Source organism: Diprion similis, chromosome 7 (assembly GCF_021155765.1).
Source record: "Diprion similis isolate iyDipSimi1 chromosome 7, iyDipSimi1.1, whole genome shotgun sequence".
NCBI lineage: Eukaryota > Metazoa > Arthropoda > Insecta > Hymenoptera > Diprionidae > Diprion > Diprion similis.
In genome coordinates, this window is record NC_060111.1 from 3,580,702 (window position 1) to 3,599,200 (window position 18,499).

General features: G+C 40.6%; 1 protein-coding gene across 2 annotated transcripts in view; it reads right to left on the reverse strand.

Moving 5' to 3' along the window:
- LOC124408311 (sushi, von Willebrand factor type A, EGF and pentraxin domain-containing protein 1) overlaps positions 1–17,257 on the reverse strand; it is a 34,579-nt gene extending 17,322 nt beyond the window's left edge. For both annotated transcript variants that reach the window (XM_046885168.1, XM_046885167.1), the window contains exons 1-4: positions 17,082–17,257; positions 7,125–7,209; positions 5,097–5,130; positions 498–579 (exon numbers count right to left, since the gene is read on the reverse strand). In XM_046885168.1, the coding sequence (XP_046741124.1) occupies positions 498–579; positions 5,097–5,130; positions 7,125–7,205 (197 nt within the window). In that variant the 5' untranslated portion in view covers positions 7,206–7,209; positions 17,082–17,257. The remainder of the gene's footprint in view (positions 1–497; positions 580–5,096; positions 5,131–7,124; positions 7,210–17,081) is intronic.
- Positions 17,258–18,499: the final 1,242 nt, after the last annotated feature.

Below are 18,499 nucleotides of genomic sequence, written 5' to 3' on the forward strand. Positions count from 1 at the left end.
CCGTATAGTCCAAGTACATGTTCACCTATATAATTCCAACATACTGCAATCACGATTGTCAAGATTACGTTACATCCGCCATGCGATTGCCTCCTCGGCAATGAATTGAGAAAGAGAAGCGTGCTGCTGGTTATATGCAGAAATGTACATCCTTACCGTAAAATATGTATTCGCAAATAATTGACCCAAGTGCAGAAAACAAATTCAGTCACTCTATTTCTTTCCGGAATGTCATAAGAAGCGTGTATACAGATTTCGAAAATATCTATTCAGGTAGGGAACAAGAAGAAAAATAGAAGAAAAAAAAAATGGAAGAGAAGGTGCCTTGTCATTCTGAGAATGGATTATAACCTGCTGCCTCAGGGCGACCGATAGAAAAAGGAGGGCCACCGCCAAAGATGGTCTTTAGGCTCAATAAAAAAAGGTAGAAAATTTATCTTAGTGTGAGTTGCGGGCTAATAGCGACAGGGGCTAAAAGCTTTTCCGTAAATTCTTACCTCCTGCATAGCTCGGCAGATTTCTCCCAGGAATGCCTTATGTTGAAGAATTTATAGCAGTGAATACCCCTCAGCTCCCATCCTGAAAACGAAAGTACAAATGATTTAGGCTCAGGTATAAAGACAGCTCTACTCTTAGCTCTCGTTATAAGACCAAACGCAGGGCTGGAGGGTTGTTTTTAAAACTCCGGACGACCCTGCGACGGAGAAAATCGTGAGCGAGAAGTCCCTGGCGGATATATAACGAGCGGTATTATAGCGTGTGGTTCAGTCACACCCTGAACAAATTCAATAGACTACAATTCCAACGCGAAGTCGTTACGCGGGCCCGAAGTGACGCTGAGGAGACTTTTAACGATATCACGGTCAAGGAAATAATTAAACACAAGGATCACGTAGGCTTTTTCTATCGGTATTGGTACGCGTACCGGTTGCGATTGGTGACAGGGCAAATATAGGCTTGAAATATAATCGGCGATGGACGTGGATAACTGTAAATTCCGATGAAATATTTTATCCGTCCAAATTTGGCGTTGCAATACTTTATCACCGATGTTGTGATCGATGCGACGCCGCCCAATATGGCACCGATTTACAGGTTAAACGGTTCGCAGTTTTCACCGATTCACGCGAGTATGGATACACGTAAGACCCTGTGCATCCGTTCAGACCTCTGTTTCGTCGCTTCGCGTTGATTCGGGGTAAAAATCGTGATGAAAAAGAACTTTTATCGCTAAATACGACGCGGTTAGTTCCGCCATTTCGCCGCTAGACGGCGCTCTCATCCTCGCATCAACAGAAGCGAGTAGAATATCATTTCCATCCCCAAATCGGATTTAAAATAATATTGCGAGCAGACAGACGACCTCGATTCTTTTTGTCAAAGGTATAAACTTGCTTCTTGTTCGTATTTCATCCGGGAAAATGTGGTGACAGATTGCGCGCGTACGTATACGGAGGGAACGAAGAAGATCAGAGACGTTCAGGAGGCTTCCGAGAAAATTATCCGTGTCAGGGATCCCGGCAACGAAGGTATGCTGTGCGTCCCATTGAGACACATACCTTATACCTGTACTCCGGCGTTATTAAACCATGCCTATAACCTGGCCCACGCCGTAATTGTTACGCTCAATTAAGTATGCGAGAAGATTTCATGCCAAGGGTTTTTTAAACGCGTCCATCCAGCGCAGAGCGCGTCGATTTGAAATACCGATCTTGATCGGTACGGAAAAAGCGATGTTCAAAGCTGCGGAAAGGAAACATTCCTGAGCAGTTTATTGATAAAGAAAAAAAAAAAAAAATATGCGAATCTCTGCCGATGCCGATGGTTATCCCGGTCAATTTCGAAGGTCCTTTTATCCAGGAATCGGCAACGATCGCGTGACGCAGTTGGATTAACGGTACAGCCATGGTGGCGCCACGATCGAGTCGTTCCATTCCTTCTCAGTCCTCCGGAAATGAGCAGCCCGCATTTGCCACACGACAACCGGTACCGAGACTGGAACGTTGGGAAAGGACCGATCCAGGGGAAATGTTGACGGGATTAAACAGCCTCCAATTAGCCATGAACCGATTGTTTATCAGTTGTAAATTAATTGCCAGTTATTCAACTCGATTGCCGATCTATCATCGTCGGTCTTGATGAGCCTATAATTGAACGACTGGGACGTGTGAAAATTATTCTCTAGGATCGCATGCATAACCGTTGCGAAGTTGAGCATCCATTTTCACAATTACTAGTCGAAAAGGTCGAGGAAGCAACTTGAAGTGCCGTTGCAATAGCGGATGATGTAGGTACAACTTTCACTTCTGGTGGTTAATCCTTCGACTAGATTATAGGAATAACGTTACGCATCGATTCGCGATTTGAGTTGATTTGTATGTATATTTTCACGCTTACGTGTCACTGGCCACAGTCATAATGACAATAAATGATCGTTAACTGTATATTATATTCATTCGTCCGCAAAGAATGAGTTACGCGTTTATTATTCTTTCCTTTCTTTTCTCTCGTCAATCGTTCGCTCTTCGATTCTCGGATTGAAAATAATAGCGCCGAGTATTTTCGACGATGCGAAAAGAGACGAAATTCTGCGCGATCGTCGACTCGGACCCTCCGCAAACTGAGCGCTTGTTCATCGCTGAGGAATGCAGTCTCGTCCTCCCGGTTTTAAAAGTATCTTCTTTCCGCGGAACATCTTTTTTCGGTTTTCTTAACAGTCGCGTTTTCATAGTTTGCTGCGACTATTTGCAGCCCTGCAGTTATAGTATGAGTCAAGTAATTTCTCTCATTAAACATCTCGAAACACTGATGATGCGGATGATCGAATTGCAGCGATGACGTAAACGACTGATTGTGAATAACATTGACGTGATTGCGAAATTGCAGCGCGAACTATGATCTGAGAAAGAACAAAAATACAACCATCGAGAGAAAGCAAAGAAGAAAACGATGTCAATAAAAAAAAAAATGCTATCGCGTCCTTGTGTCGTAAAATTGCAATTCTTTGCAGTCCCGAGAAGATTGTACGAATATTTCGAAGTCTTTTTAATAATGTTGTAATTTTTTTTTTATACACTTTTACGTTCCATAGTTTTAGAGTCTATGTTAGCCTTGAAGTTTGGCGTCGCAAGAGTGATTCTTGCAATTCTTTTTCGCATGTCAATTTACATTTATGTTAAATATTGTATACATGTATATCTATGCGTGTTCTCGACCAGGATACAACGTTCCCAAAGGTTAAAAATATCAAACCGTATGATTCACGTTTTATGATGCATAGTTTATATACCTACTAAGAGGATAATATATGCATTGATGAATAGTTTGAATCGATTGCCGACGACGCGAGTTTCTGATTTCCGTGTATTATACTGTCGGTTGATTTCATTTGCACTCACACAAAACATTTGCGATTTCGAAAATTATGGAAAAGGTTGTACAAATTACCCGACGGATTTTAAAAGCATAATAAATTATTCCAATTAATCAGTAGACTCGGTACGGTCCGGAATTTAATTAGGAATAATCGTTCTCATGATACCAAATGCATTATTTTTCATTTTTAGAAATCGGATATGTTTTACGTATACAATAAAGATTATTTGCTATCAATCACTTTTCTGTTTTTTCTCACATTATTCTGAGAAAAAACATAATCCTTCGCAGCTTTTTATTTATAACAATTGAATGTACGTATATGTTTTAATCTGAAAATCGTAAAAAAAAACAAAACAAAAACGTTCAAACACTGGGATAACATTAAAATCGGTAGTTTTGTAATTGTACCAATTAGAAATCCAAATGAAAATCTTTAAGCATCGTCATTTAAAGTGGCAAAAAATCGAATCAGTTTAATATTATAAGTGTAATAGCTGCGCCGCGGATGCACTCAGGATTAATTACCGTGTATATAAACCGCGATAACTGAACGTGCGTCAAGTATAAACGAGAAATAAGTAGCTCGATGTGTATGAAATCTGCAAGGAGGGCGAAGAAGAAGAAGAAGAAGAAGAAGAATAAGAAGAAGAAGAAGAGGGCGTGTCGTGGGATGGAATCCTGGGTATAAAACCCGCGTTGCTTCACTTCGATCCCGTTACCGAATAACTTACAACCCATAAGCATTCAGCGCGACTGTCCCACTTTACACATTTATGTCTTATATACATATAAATATATGTATTATATAAATAATCGACAGCTATAATACAAGGCGCAACGAATGACGCGATGCGTGTAATTGCGATTCACTTATCGCGAAAAACTAATTGAATAACTGTTATAATGACAATTAGCGGTTGCATTTAACACGCCATTAATAAACGGTTGAAATTTGAAACTGGGCCGAAGATTTCTCGCCAAAAAAACGATCCACACTCCGAAATGCAGTAAGACCATTTACAAAAGTCGTAAAATCTGCTTTTGGCTTCTTTTTTTCGTCTAATACCTCGTTTCATTTTCATTTCATTTTATTGCATGAATATACACATCTATAATACGACTATATATAAATTTGCACGTAACTAGAAACTTGATGAAAAAATGGAAGAACCATGGATTTTCCCATGCAGATTATTGGGAGAATAAATAATTCTGCCAGATCTCGATTTTCTCATCGCTCTAATCGGCCCTTTAAAACCCAGTGAACGATACACCGGATCCTTAAAGACGATCCTTCAAGGACCACCCTTCACGCCAATGCCAAGGTCATCTAAGCCAGGATAATATGTATTTTACGCGCGTAATTCAGCGCTTCGCAAACGCTTCGTCGCGACTTTTACGAGTTCTCCTTCTTTGGATCGTCGATCGGAGGAACCTGCGGGAGGAAAAAGAGTCGGGATCCTGCAAACGCCTCAGGGATTCTCTTGTCCGGTTTGCGACCTTGTACTACCGCCACTTTGGCGCCGTCTGCAGATGCTTCGCGGCGTGGTTGGACCGGCGAACAAAATCCCCATTCTACCCCATATTTCCCGTCTCATCTTCCTCTTTTTATCATCTGATCTTTTTATCCTCCTGCAATTTCCTTCCCATTTTTCTCTACTCTATACAATATATTTATTTACAAAAGTTTTCCCGTTTTTAATTTTTTTTATACTCACCGTTTGGACAGGTGAAGATGTTGGACGCCGAAGCCTGAAATGAGAAACGAGGAATTTAGTAATTGTCGACTTTTATACCAGAAATTGGGGAAATTGTTGTCGATAAAAAACGAGAGAGGGTGAGAGAAATCGCTTGAAGATCTCGCGTGCGAGATTTTATTGTGACTAATGAATTTTCTCCAGGAAAAGACGTGCCGAATGTTTAGCGTTTGTTTTTCACCGTAGTTATTATTTGCGCCGAAGTTAAACGATCAAATTGCCATAATCGCGGGCTTCGAAAGTATATAACATAAACGTTATGATGTTACGACGATACGCGGTCGATGCGGCTTGCAGGGACGAATCGAATCGGGAAATCCGAAACCCATAGTCAGCGTAATTACCAGCACGCCTATGTTAATCCGCATTGGCGAAAGCGCTTCAAAGGTATTATTATTTTCTAATTTTCTTATCTATACTCGTTCGAAGGATTTGCAGTGACGTACCTACGATTTGCGCGTAAAATATAAAATTATTAAAATCACATATGTCATCGAATATTCCATAATTACTCGAGAAACTTTTTTTTTTGTCTCAAATCATTCTTCGCGACAGAGTTATTACAAAGATATATATATATATATTCGATTACGTCCACACGTCTTGTGAAATATTTCGATATTCTCTCACAACCGCTGGACCGCTTATATCGCGGCAAATATTCACGCTGCATGCAACCGCGGTTCAAGCCGGTCGGCAGTAAAGGGACAAGGAACGAACGAACGGTCATAAGAGTATAGGTACGTATTGCAGACGGGTTTACTTTCACTCTGTATATCTGGGCTCACGGCTCCGGTACAACAGTCGCAGAATAGCGCCTCATACTTTGTCTCATAGTGAGTAGAAGTAAAAAAAAAAGAAGAAAAAAAGAAAAAAGGAAACCAACGTGAGTATAATAAATATAACGATCGGTAACCGACAACCATGCATATATACGTAATATGAAATGATGTGTATATAAATATTTTTTTGTTAACATTTTGTCTTTTTGTTTTTAGAAGAATTGAAACTTTTTAAATTGCGAAAACTGTTGAATCTAGAAATTAAACGAATCGGGATTCGGCGATTGAGACACCTAGAATTTGTCGAATGGGGTCAAGGATGACGTTCATACTGCAAAGAGAAGTGAATAGGTGAACAGTTTTACAGTTGGAGTACGGTTTGGAGACTTATGAGTTTTTATTTGCGTCTGCAACAACGGCGACGCGTTACGTAGCGGTTATTCAAACCTACGGCTCAAATGTGAAGCAAAAGCAAAGTGAATCCTACGAGTTTATACACAGCGTAGGTACACAGCTTATACAGTTATTAACGGGGTACGAGAGCCGGTCACTGTGGCCAATTGCGCTTTGTAATCAGCGACATTCAATCGGGGCCAAAGAATGTCCGTTCGATAATAAATACGCCGGTGCATGGGTTGTAAATAAATAACGCCAAGTGCAGGAATTTGCGTGTGCGTAATCACCTAGGCGCAAACCTCTGCAGCTGTGTCTTATAATGTCAGTGATCGTTTCTCGCGGTTTCAAACCACCGACTTGCGCAATGTTCCGACAGCTTGTGTTGGTCTTACTCCTTAGCAAACGCGCGGGAAAATTTATACAGGTGTTTTCTTACGCGTCCGAACGTTTTCACTTTTGAAATCAGCTTTTTTTTTTTTTTTTTTTTTTTCAACGTCGAAACGGACGAAATTATTCACCCCGTGAATCGTCTCTCTGTAACGATAGTAACTCATACTTGTACTCAATTTCAAACCGACCAGTTACGGAAGCAGGAAGTGAACCTCGAGTTTTCTACTTTTATAACCGTTCGGAATTGATTTTGCTGCACAGTTTTCGGTTCAATGTAAATCGTGACCGTTAGTTGAGAAAATATCGTAGCGATCAGCCGGCTGATCGTAATTTCATAGGATAGTGAAATAAACTGTGTAAAAGAGAGGGATTTACAAATTTTCGAATATTTATTTATATATATATATATGTATTATCTTACCTGGGCATCGGACGGCCGGAAGTTCAGTGAGGATGATAAGAGGATGGCGAACCAGATGGTCGCCGATTCTCTAATCAGCATATTTCTGCAACAGAACGAAAAACCGGGTAGGAATTAAAGTGAGATCGATACGGCGAGTGGCTGGATCAATTCGTTATGTAAAAATGATTAATTGTCAACAATTTGGAACGATCGTCAAAGCGATTGTAGACGGATTTAAAAGGCAACGTAACAATATAGATACGACGTAATACGTAAGAACTTGGGAGAAAATTTCTTCACTCGTTGTCTACACGTATCTACCCGCTTAATGAGCTTAGCTGTCATTTCCTTTTTTTCAACCTTTGTGTATTATTCGCATACCTCTACACGTTACACTACATGCGAGGTACAACACGTAATTCTTAATTACTGTACCCGATTTAGAGCTTGATTATCTCTTCTCTCGTCTGTATCGTATCGCAGTTACGTTACAGCGGCAAGCTAGCTTTAACAATCAGCCCACATCACGCGGCACTTGCACGTTTTTTCCTTCCCTTATTCCGCTCTCTCTTTTTCATTCGCGGTTCGTGTGTCATAGTTTTATAAAAAGAATCGAGGATACCGATCGGCAAGACGTTGTGCCACGCTCATTGCCAGCCTCGGGCGTGTTGGAAACCGATCGACAGTCCGCATTTCGGAACCGATTTCATAACGAAAGGTGCGAAAACGCGCAATTTCAGAGGTGACCGTAACGATTTAACCTCTTCCTTCATCTTTGTCGATTTTTCGATTTCCAAGTACCGATTTCGTCACGAAAGGTGCGAAAACGCGCAATTTCAGAGGTGATCGTAACGATTTAACCTCTTCCTTCATCTTTGCCGATTTTTCGATTTTCAAGTACCGATTTCTCGCCATTTTCACCGTATGGTAGAAAATCACGTCTCTCTGAAACGGCTTCGTCACGCTTTAATCCACGCTTCGCCAATTTGCCGATCGCATATATCGTCTGCCTCGCCCAGAAGGCAGGACTCTCGAGGCATCGAGTATTTGTTCAACACCGTCAGCAGCTCGCAACGTCGGAATCCGAGATCAGAAAACTTTCTACAGGCGCGCCTTCGGCCTCCAGCCTCCAACATATTCCACTCGGTTGGCTGCTCGCCTGCAGCTCGGCCTCTTTGCTTCCACCTTATCAGTTCCTTGACCTCGACTATGTCCACTCATCCTTAAAACTCGCAGGTGCAGGATTCAGCGCATGATTCAATCTGCCACGCACACGTTGACCCTTCGATCCTGATCCATCTTCATTCGTATGTCTACCAAGATTTCCAAATGTCGTCAACTTCTTTGAACGAAAGTTCGGAAATCGGTTTAAGAGACGACAACTCCTTCCAAAATTATACGATTCGTCGATAACTATAATTTTTACGTTTCCGATAAATCGCTTTCATTCGTTTTTCGATGACGATTGATTGCCCAAATATCCTGGCGAGTGAAACACTGAATAAAACAGCCATCGACTGATGGTTAAATGGAATTCGACACGGTTATAACCGAGAGTGACGAAGATAAATATGGATAATTCGGCTATCGAGTGGCATTTGAAGACGAGATGATTATAAACAGAAGAAGGTCTTCTCGTTCCGTTTGGATCGTCGTGACGAAAGAGATCGAAAGGCAAAGTTTATGCATAAGGTGGTTGATACCTGCTGCTTCGCAGAGCGTGGGATTGTCTAAACTGGCGACGCAATCGCGACAATGCTGTATATAATACATGTTATACACTCGCGAAAGTTCTTCTTTTCGTCCAACCTGCACAGTTCTTTACACCCATCTCCGGAGTACAATCGGTTTTCCTTTATGTAACGCCATTGTTTTTCAAACGAGAATTTCTTTTTTACACTTGCGATTCAGAATCGTCATACCGCGTGCCATATACGTATATGTATAATGTATATGTGTATCTACGTAGAATAATAACCGCTGCTGATGGGATTCACAATTACCACAGACTCCAAGAGTCTCAACCTATTCATGCCCAATCGCTGTTCGTATAACGCCGAGAAGTTCTGACTATATATGAGCACGTGTGCAGTGTGATACGAAAAGTAACAACGATCTCACGGCTATTCGACGATATTATCTTCCTGCAGTCTCCTCGCTAGTTATAATTACGTTGTAAAACACCTTTCGACTAATTAATTTCTCGCTTTTTTTTAACCGCATCCTACGATTTTGGCCCATTTCGTCTATGAAAATTTTTACAACTTGATGTCTAGCATCGAAGAACTTTATTCACAAAGGCCTGGTCGAAATTGGTGGATTGAAATTATTCATTGAACATTGACTTGTGTGAGAACTAAATGACGCGAAAAATGAACAGGTACCATCATGCTTGATATAAAGACTATGCAGGTCGGTCAGACTGATAGCGAATGACCGTAAACATCGTGTCTTTATGCAGGCAGGCAGGCAGGCAGGTCCGTTAGATCTAATCAAAGCAGGAAGTTACCGGCAATTCCGTTTATAAACAGCTACTACGTAGTTGTTACGTGCCCCAGAACCGAGATCGGACTGGAAGGAAGTATTATGAGGTGAAAGATGTTTGAACGTGGAGGCATAAAATCAGAGCTAGGGTTGGAGTTCCGAATTTGAAAATTTCCAAAGTACCTAGTTCCCGTTTAGTTGGTGGCGAAATTTGAAGTAAAGAAATCAAACTTTGACGAAACATCGGGGTTTCGAATGTTCGGAATAACCGAGAGTAAAATTCTAAAAATTAAGATGAGTGACCAGGATTCTGAACGTAAAAATATCAAAAATCCAAAACAAAGAATGATCAAACTAGTGAAATTTCATGAAGTCATAAATTCAGAGAACTAAAAATCTTGGATCATTCAGAATTTTGATGTTTCATCAGAGTTTGATTTCTTTACTTTAAGTTCCGGGAGCAAAAAATGGGGAAATTGTTGCTCAAATTCGGAATTTCAAACTCACCCGTAAAATCAGAACCTCAAAAATCCCTGCGATTTGTAAAAAATAAAAAAGCAGTATATCTAGCAAAATGTACAATAAAAATCTGCGTAACTGTAGAACTGCCATAGTACCTGCGATTGGTTGCATCTACCCGAGGATTAAAACGGGGAAAAGGTTGTTCGATTCGTGTTTTCCGAGGTTGTTATGTAGAGGAGTAACGGGGCTTGGCTATCGCTTTGCTTGGGCTCGAATAATATCCACTCTTGAATTCTCGAGGCTGCCGGCTTAACAGCGAGTCTTTAAAGTCTCGAGGAATAACCGGTCGCTGCTTTTCCTCCGGAATGTGCGATTCGGGACTCGATGCACGGTCGAAGATCGAAAGAAAAAAATAAATAAATAAACAAAAATTGAACCAAGCTAAACACGCAGAAACTACTTGCTCGACTTTTTATTTTACGCTTGCAAATAACTTATTATCTTCGATTCGTTACCGCGGACAGGTTCGGTTAATTGCTGCTGCTACTGCTAGGCTGATCTTCGTTAAGGGGCGAACTGGAGCGAGGAGAATGTAACACGAGTCTTGAAATAGTTACGGGGTAACGAACAAGTGGTGGACATGATGCTCCTGTATCCTTATTGTACGCGGTGAGCCACGCGTCCTCGATAATTATTTATTTAATTACAGGTACGAATACACCTATGCTATATAATTAACCAGATTTTACAAACTCTTCTTTGCTTTTTGTCGGCCACATGCGGAATTTCATCGGTTGAAATTCTATCGTCTGTATTTGAAACGTTTTGTCCGTTCGATAAATTGGTGGATTGATTTTTAAACTTTATAAGATCAGAGCAATGTAAAGATGACAAGTTGAATTTTTGGTATCTCATTAATCCATAAATAGGTATAAAATAATTTTTTTAGAAAAATCTGACGTCCAGTTTTTGTGTAATTATTTATTAAAAATTAGATCAATTTTTTTACAAATGCAAAAAAAGTGTAATTTGTATTAATTACTAGTAATTCTCGTGGATTACGCAAAAATTATAAAAATCGTATTCCAACTTGCAGTTTTGTAAACATTTTAATCTAAATGATCGAAAATTCGGGAGAATATCAGTCAGGTATTATTATTTAAAAATTAATGACATATCTGACTCGTGAAATTGTGGGACCGTCGGATGAAAAAGCTTTTTTTTCATTTTATAACTTTTTTGTTTTCAAATCACCAGTTGAATCGAAATTGAGTTGTTTCATTACTCATTCAGTAAATTTATAAATGAAATTCAACTAAACATTGGCAATAACAACGAGGTACAGCTATAAGATGCGGTGTTGCCAGATCTATTTTGCGCGGAATAATACTTGAGTCAAAAGATATTTATTTATAATTGTTAGTAAATGAATAATTAAATTAATCCGATTATAATTAATTATAATCATCTAAAAATCTAAATTGATAAAATTTAGATTTTATTATGACTTTCTACGGGGTGCTGTCCTTACTAAACTTAACTTAACATACGTGCGTTTCTCCTTTCTTTGAAGAGATGAGAAGTAGAATTGAGAACGAATATAAAAATTCTAAGACCACAACCGGAATATCGTCGTTCCTTATTAATTAGAAATCGTTGTACCTGCATGATCAGTATAGGCAATAATCGGTGTTAGTTAGTCGGTTAGTTTGGGCGAGGCGTTTAATTTCGTTTGTGAATTCATATGCCAACGTGTATCAGGATCTGCATGTGCATGTGTAGGTCAAGAAAAGAAAGTATTTAAACAAGGCGGTGCTAATTGAGATGGAAATAATGAGAAAGAAATGAAAGACATGAATTGTGAACATGGAGGTATGGAAATCAATCCAATATCTCTATGCAGCTATCCCGAAGAAAAAAGAAAACGTGCCTGTAACCCGAATCGAGGTTTCCCTAAACTTGCAACCATAATGCAGACATCCATATTCATACCCTCGTGACATGTAACATAATTTGATAATTAATCAATTCGCCTAGTCAAATGTTACTCAAACGTGTATTCGTAAGTCATAAGTAACAACTGTCAAACGATCAGTGGGACAGGCAACGGTGATTCTTCCTTGGAAGTAGTAAAACATCAACGCGGATGCTAACGCAAAGAATAAACTGAGTGATGTCTATCCTTCACCTCAGCTGCACCATTCAAAAAGATGGTAATTATTGGCGCGAATGGAGGTCGTTCGGAAGCTGCACGGATACTGTGCGCATCCAACAATCGCCACCTTTTTAAAAGCAATGAAATGAAAAAGTTGAGATTCGAAGAAGCAAACCATGATGCAACCAGTCGTCGATTAGTCTTTTTAGATTGTCTCCAAATACGGGCAGAATAACGTGTCTCGGTTCCTGTATCATCATGTATACGTGATACGAGATAAACCTCTTCTGCAACGCAACTGGCATACCTTCCCACCGTACCTACAATAATTAAGTACGAGTTATGTATGGTAGTAGGTTGTGCATATAAGCAGGCTTGTCCAACGGGAGAAAGCTAATTCCATTACCCAGTACCTACATCAACCTATGATGTGTACCTACGCAAGTGTTCGACGAATTCGGATCTGAGATGCATGCCCAAAACTCTTACTAACAGTATTTTACTTTCGAGTATAGGAAGATCATTCTAAAGATGCTGACAAAATTATTGTTACAAGCAAGTAAAACGTTTTTCTGAATTAGTTTTTGTTTGGTCGTTTGTTTCTTTTGCTACTTTGATGAACCTTTATCAAAAAATAGTTTGATAGTCTGAAAGAATAAAAACTTCTTGCATACTTTTAAACTGATATTACGTTGCAAGATGTTGAAGTAAATGCCAACGACCCGTAATGCCATGATATTACGCCTTAGGAACCTACGTGCGATTAGATGTATAATTATTGTATCTGCATGAACGTGTATGTATATAATCCTGGTATGTATAACGTATTACTCAACTTTGCGGGGTCACGCATTAATGAATAAATAAATGAATGAATGAAATTCTTTTGTGTGATAAATAGAAATCATATATTCTCGTATGCGGATGAACAGTGAAGTTTCCCATCTGTAGCATCAGACGATCACGATATGATTTACAATCACTCAACCCTTTCTGCGATTTTGACGAGCAATGATCAATATGAATGATCCCAGCACCTGCAGATGATCGTAACTATGAAGAAAAGGAAAGAACTACGGAAACTGACACTGACGGTTAAAGCATGATTTTTGCTATCGAATATTAAAAGTCTACGTGCAAATCGAGTCCTGGCTGATCGTTGTGACTAAGGTCACCCTCAGAGGGTGAAAACCCATAGATGTTCATACTGCATCCTGTGCTTGACTCGAGACTCCATCGAGACTCCTGACTTCCAGCATAGAGTCAAGGCAAGGTGAATGTGCGAGTAAAGTGTCAAGCGAGACGACTATCCCCATGCGACTCAAACGATGGGGTCGGCATTGTTTGCCTCCATGAGCTTCCGGCTCCTTAGATGGTCTCGCCCGAAGCCCTTGGACAGTCTCTGACTATATACAGAGGTACGCATCCGCAGTCCACTGTGCAGGCTGTTCTATCCTGCAAGTTGCAATCGCCCGGATGACGAAAAAAAAGAAGGATGTAATCGCATGGTCGAAGGACATTCATCCTTGAGCAACGGATAACTATGGTGGTCATGCTCATTTTTCATCATAAGAAATACCGAGCATCGTGCACTTGACAGCCGTTAGGTTTGGACTCAAAAGTGTGCCACCGAAAACTGTTTCGTCTTCGTTACCGCTCCTCTGGGGACTGAGCAGTTTCACAGTAACTTCCAAGGGTACAAGATCCGATTCATCCTATAATTCACTTTTTGGTTGAGCACTTTTTACGTCGGCATAACATCGCTCCGCTATAATAACATTGAATGGCTTCTCAAATCCAGGGGGCTATAAAAACGGTACGACGTATTATAAGACTACCTGTGCCGAATTATTTTTGACACGTTTCGTTGGGTGGATTGTAACATGTATAGCGGTAAAACGGACCTGCAACTTGTTCCACACAACGACGATGCTCCACTTTTCACCGTTTGTCAATACTAACGAGATATGCTCGCCTTGTCGTTAGGTCGTTTGATATGATGATTCAGTCTGGGAATGGAATTCACGAACGGTGTTAAAGTGGAGAGAGAAAAGAAGGAAGTAAGAAACGATAAACCTGAAACTCGGAGTTCAGGTTTGCTCAGTAAAAAGGGTCGCCGTACCCTGATTGAGAGGCTCGTTTTACCGCATCTTCTTTGAATTCCCAACTTTCTTCACGCGTGTAATACATGAGATCGACGGATTACACATTATACCCACGCCTTAACGTAATTCGTCACGACCGACGGTGACACGGTTTATGTTCCTTACTGGCAGTGACTTAAAACACATGACTGTATAATAGGCAGCCGGTAGGAAACTACTTGCGTTAACTAGAAACGACCTGGAAGTCTACTTACTTTTTGTCACTGACGGAGTAAGTGGCTGTGAACACAGAGTGTATATATAAGCATATATGTAGTTACATGCTCGTGTGTACATTATTACACAGGTCAAACGTCCGACGAGCATCGTAATCGCGTGACTGGAAGCTTAAAAAAATTCAGGCGCGTCGGAATCGGGGTTTCAGTTCTCATCAGCGAAATCTTGGCGCCCTTTTCGTCATTCGCAAAGGTGCAGTTGGACCGTGACATCGTTTCACATCTAAGAATATTTCGAGGCTAATTTCCAGAGTCATTTATGCGAATATTCTTTTCCATTCCACTAGCTAGTTGTCAACTCGGTGTAACGTGACGCCCACATGTCTTTCAGTGTCGAGTTTTGGATCAAACGAATGTGCACGTACATATGTAATGGTCTTACTAAAACGCTGCGGTTCGATCTCACGGGCGAAGAATGTTTGGCCCTCACTTATTAACACATGGCCGAAACCGTGTCCAAGGTCTGTTAATCTCTGAGCTGACTTGTGTCTCCTCAAAAAGGAACTCTGCAGACTTTTGTACAGTCGGTTCCTACTGTGCTAAAAGAGCGCGAAGATTTCAGCTGACATTTGCGAAAAATGTCTGCCACAATCCAATTTCCTGTCACGTTGTTCTGACACGATATCAGAAATTGCGGTATCGTAACGAGACTGTACGAGCATATCATTCGATGGAACGACCACGTCGACGAGCTCTTTTCACCGTCGCGAAGTTTATATGGTCTGCTAATTGCCCATGGCTTTGTTTAACTGTAACTTGTGCTTACGTGTTAGTAATGGCTTGGTGTGTTATTCGCATGTGCTCATGGCTCGCTTGTGCCGTTCCTCGACGTGCAATGTAATGTAACACTAATTGCCGCCGAGCAATAAATACCGTTAGTGTATATACGACTATTAATATTTAGTCTTCGGTCTCTTTAACTGTGCCGTGACTTAGACGCCTAACTAGTGTGGAGTCACCGAGATTAACTCAAGCCTCCAAATTAACCCACTCTTTCGATCGACGTGCGACGCTAACGAGCAAGTTACCGTTCAACTTTAATTCAAAGTCAGTGTCGTCCATGCGAAATGCAAAATCTTGTGCGAAAATTTTTTAATCAAAATGAAAAAAAAATCTTATTTGGAATCCTTCGAGATGAAATTCTTCTTCACTTATCTCTGGGAGTAAAAGGTCTCCTCCAATTTCTGTGGTTAAGAGAGACCAACTGCACGGAGACTCTTGGTCCAAATTATATGTATGTTCAATCGACTCGATGATCTCAGATGTTGGTTTCCACGCCTTGTGCGGCAATTGTCAACCGAGAACGTTTGCAGCCTTGACATTTACCCGGTACAACAACCGTAGTCGCCAACACGTAGAGTCAGACCTTGGAATTCCGGTGCATATGATTATCCTCGGAAGCCGAACAAAGGGTTGTGCACCGATGTGTACCCTGGGCACGAAAGTTGACTCTTCCTTCTCATCTTCTCTTCGATTTTAAGCTTTTCTGATGAATTAATTCCTTGGAATAACAAACTTGTGGAATTTCCTGGGATTCTTAATACCTGCCGCAGAGGTTCCTCATTGCTGGAAAGAATTTTTCGGTACCTGTACCGCTTAAAATTTCGAGTCGTCTTAAAGCTTCAATATAGCCGACCATTTCCAACCGGCTGGGTTTGGTTTGGGTTTGCTGGTTTATGATCGGTTCTGAGATTATTTTCAGTTCCTTTCAGGGCGTCGGTTCTGCAGCTTCGTGTTCATTCGCAAAATCTTTTCAGCAACAGATTTTCGTCTAGTACCTATGCACAATCTGATTATTAGATTTTGTCTACCTAATCTGGTGTTCAACGCGAGTTGAATGGACGCGGCTAATTATCACCACATTGATTACTTTAACTCAACCGTTTTAAAGCGGGTCATTAACTGTCGTTATAATCTTTGCCGATTTAAAAGTATCGATGAATGTTGTACAATGATCACGGTACAGTAACCTGCAGGCATAGTCATTTCTGGCGAAATTTTCCTCTTTGATTTTAAGCCAATACACGATGATTCAGTCGGATGATGGACAGCACTTATTTAATATACCTACACGAATCCAAGCATCGTAGGTACATAAAAATTGGTGTCGAATAACGAACCAGGCAGTCGATTACTGCAATTAACTGCAAACTCTGCGAACCTTCAGAAATTCATAAAACGCGACCGATCGCTTCTCTCTTTCTCTCTTGTACAAGCATACACATCCAAAGCAAATTAGGCAACAGAAATCGGCATTGGACCGATTGGCAGACATTTGACGCGGTTCACGATTCGGAGCCAGGTTGATGGCGGTTCAAAAATTTGTTTGGCCTTGCCGAAGAATAATACGAAGAACGATACCTGAATGAGGACGAAAATTCGGGTCATAAGGATACCGATACACATTTGTTGATCACAGGACGTACAAGAAAAATATTCGTACTTTATTATGAAACAAATGGAAAGCTATAAGCAATAAAAATATCAAACTCACGTTTCTTTGGCGCTAGTCTAGATCCTGGGTTACGGTCCTTTATTCGAGCACATTAACACTCAGCCCGTCGTACCTTTAGCGCGTTGCAGTAAAACCGAAGACTCGATTCCACCCACCACTGTACAATATATTGCATTCAAATTTTATACTTTGGTATAAAAAACCGTGTTTGTACAGTACAAATCCGTCCGACACGTACAAACTAATTGAACATAAAGAACCAAACAGTCAACGCTGTGGGAAGAAGAAGGTCCTCTGCACTCTCCACCCCTGACCACGTCACTTGTAATAATAACCGACGGAGGGTGATGTTTTCCCGTATCACCGACGAGAATTTTGCCGAAAAATATTTGAGTCCTGGTCACCACACTGCGGCCAAAATAATGGAGAAAGAGAACTTTACCCGTGGGCAACCATCTCGAGACTAAAGAACCGGGTCCGCGATGATGGTTCCGTCCAAGTGAACGGCGCTACCTGAGTCGCTCGGCTGGTTGGCCTGCCTGCAAAGCAAGAGGGCCCCACTCTTCTTCTTTGGGCCCCGCAAGAACTGTGCTACCTATGGACGCAGGTGAGCTTGTTGGTATTGGGCACCATTCTTCTTTGTGACTCTGCACGTACACGAACGATTCTCCCCTCTGTGTACCAGAGGCGAGCTTCGAACTCGGCTGCAGCTAGACGTTGCTGTATAGGTGTAACCTACCTTCACCTCGGCATTCATCCTGGAGATACCGATGCCCGAGTAAGCTACGTAGAGCGCTCGGACTTCACCGTCTGGTAAACGAAGGTAGGTATATACTATACGCCTGGCGTTCGTGGGGTTCCCTGTTTTTTTCCCTTGCTATTCGCTGGAAATTAATCGTAGAAGGTAGGTATTTACGTTTGTTTATTTGCCGAAGAACGATGCGTTTTTTTTTTTTTTTATTATTTTTTTTTTATTGATTTTATTTTATTTATTTGGTTAATTATTTTTTTTTTTTTTCAAATCATTACACGAGATACCAGTACCTCGAATATTTACAGAAATATTTTACACACTTTTTTTTAAATAGTTTTTATTCTTTTACCTTACTCTACTAAAGACTATCAATTAGGTATGCAAAAGTACTGTTTCCAAATAAATTGCAACCCCGTCATGATATAAAACAAGATTTTTGAAAATCATTAAACGAATGCTGTAAATATCAGGATTAACCATTAACAAAAAAAAAAGAAACGAGTTAGCAAATAATTACTACTTTGCTGAGGATATTAAAAAAAAAATGACTTTTGATTCATTCATAGCTGTTATTGTCCCAACGATCTTCGATAATAACGGTTATAAGCCATACATGCATGTCGTAGTAATTTACGGTTAATAAAAGTTTGCTAGTCTTTGACGCCTGGTAAAATGCAAATCAACGCTACGGGGTGGTGATTCA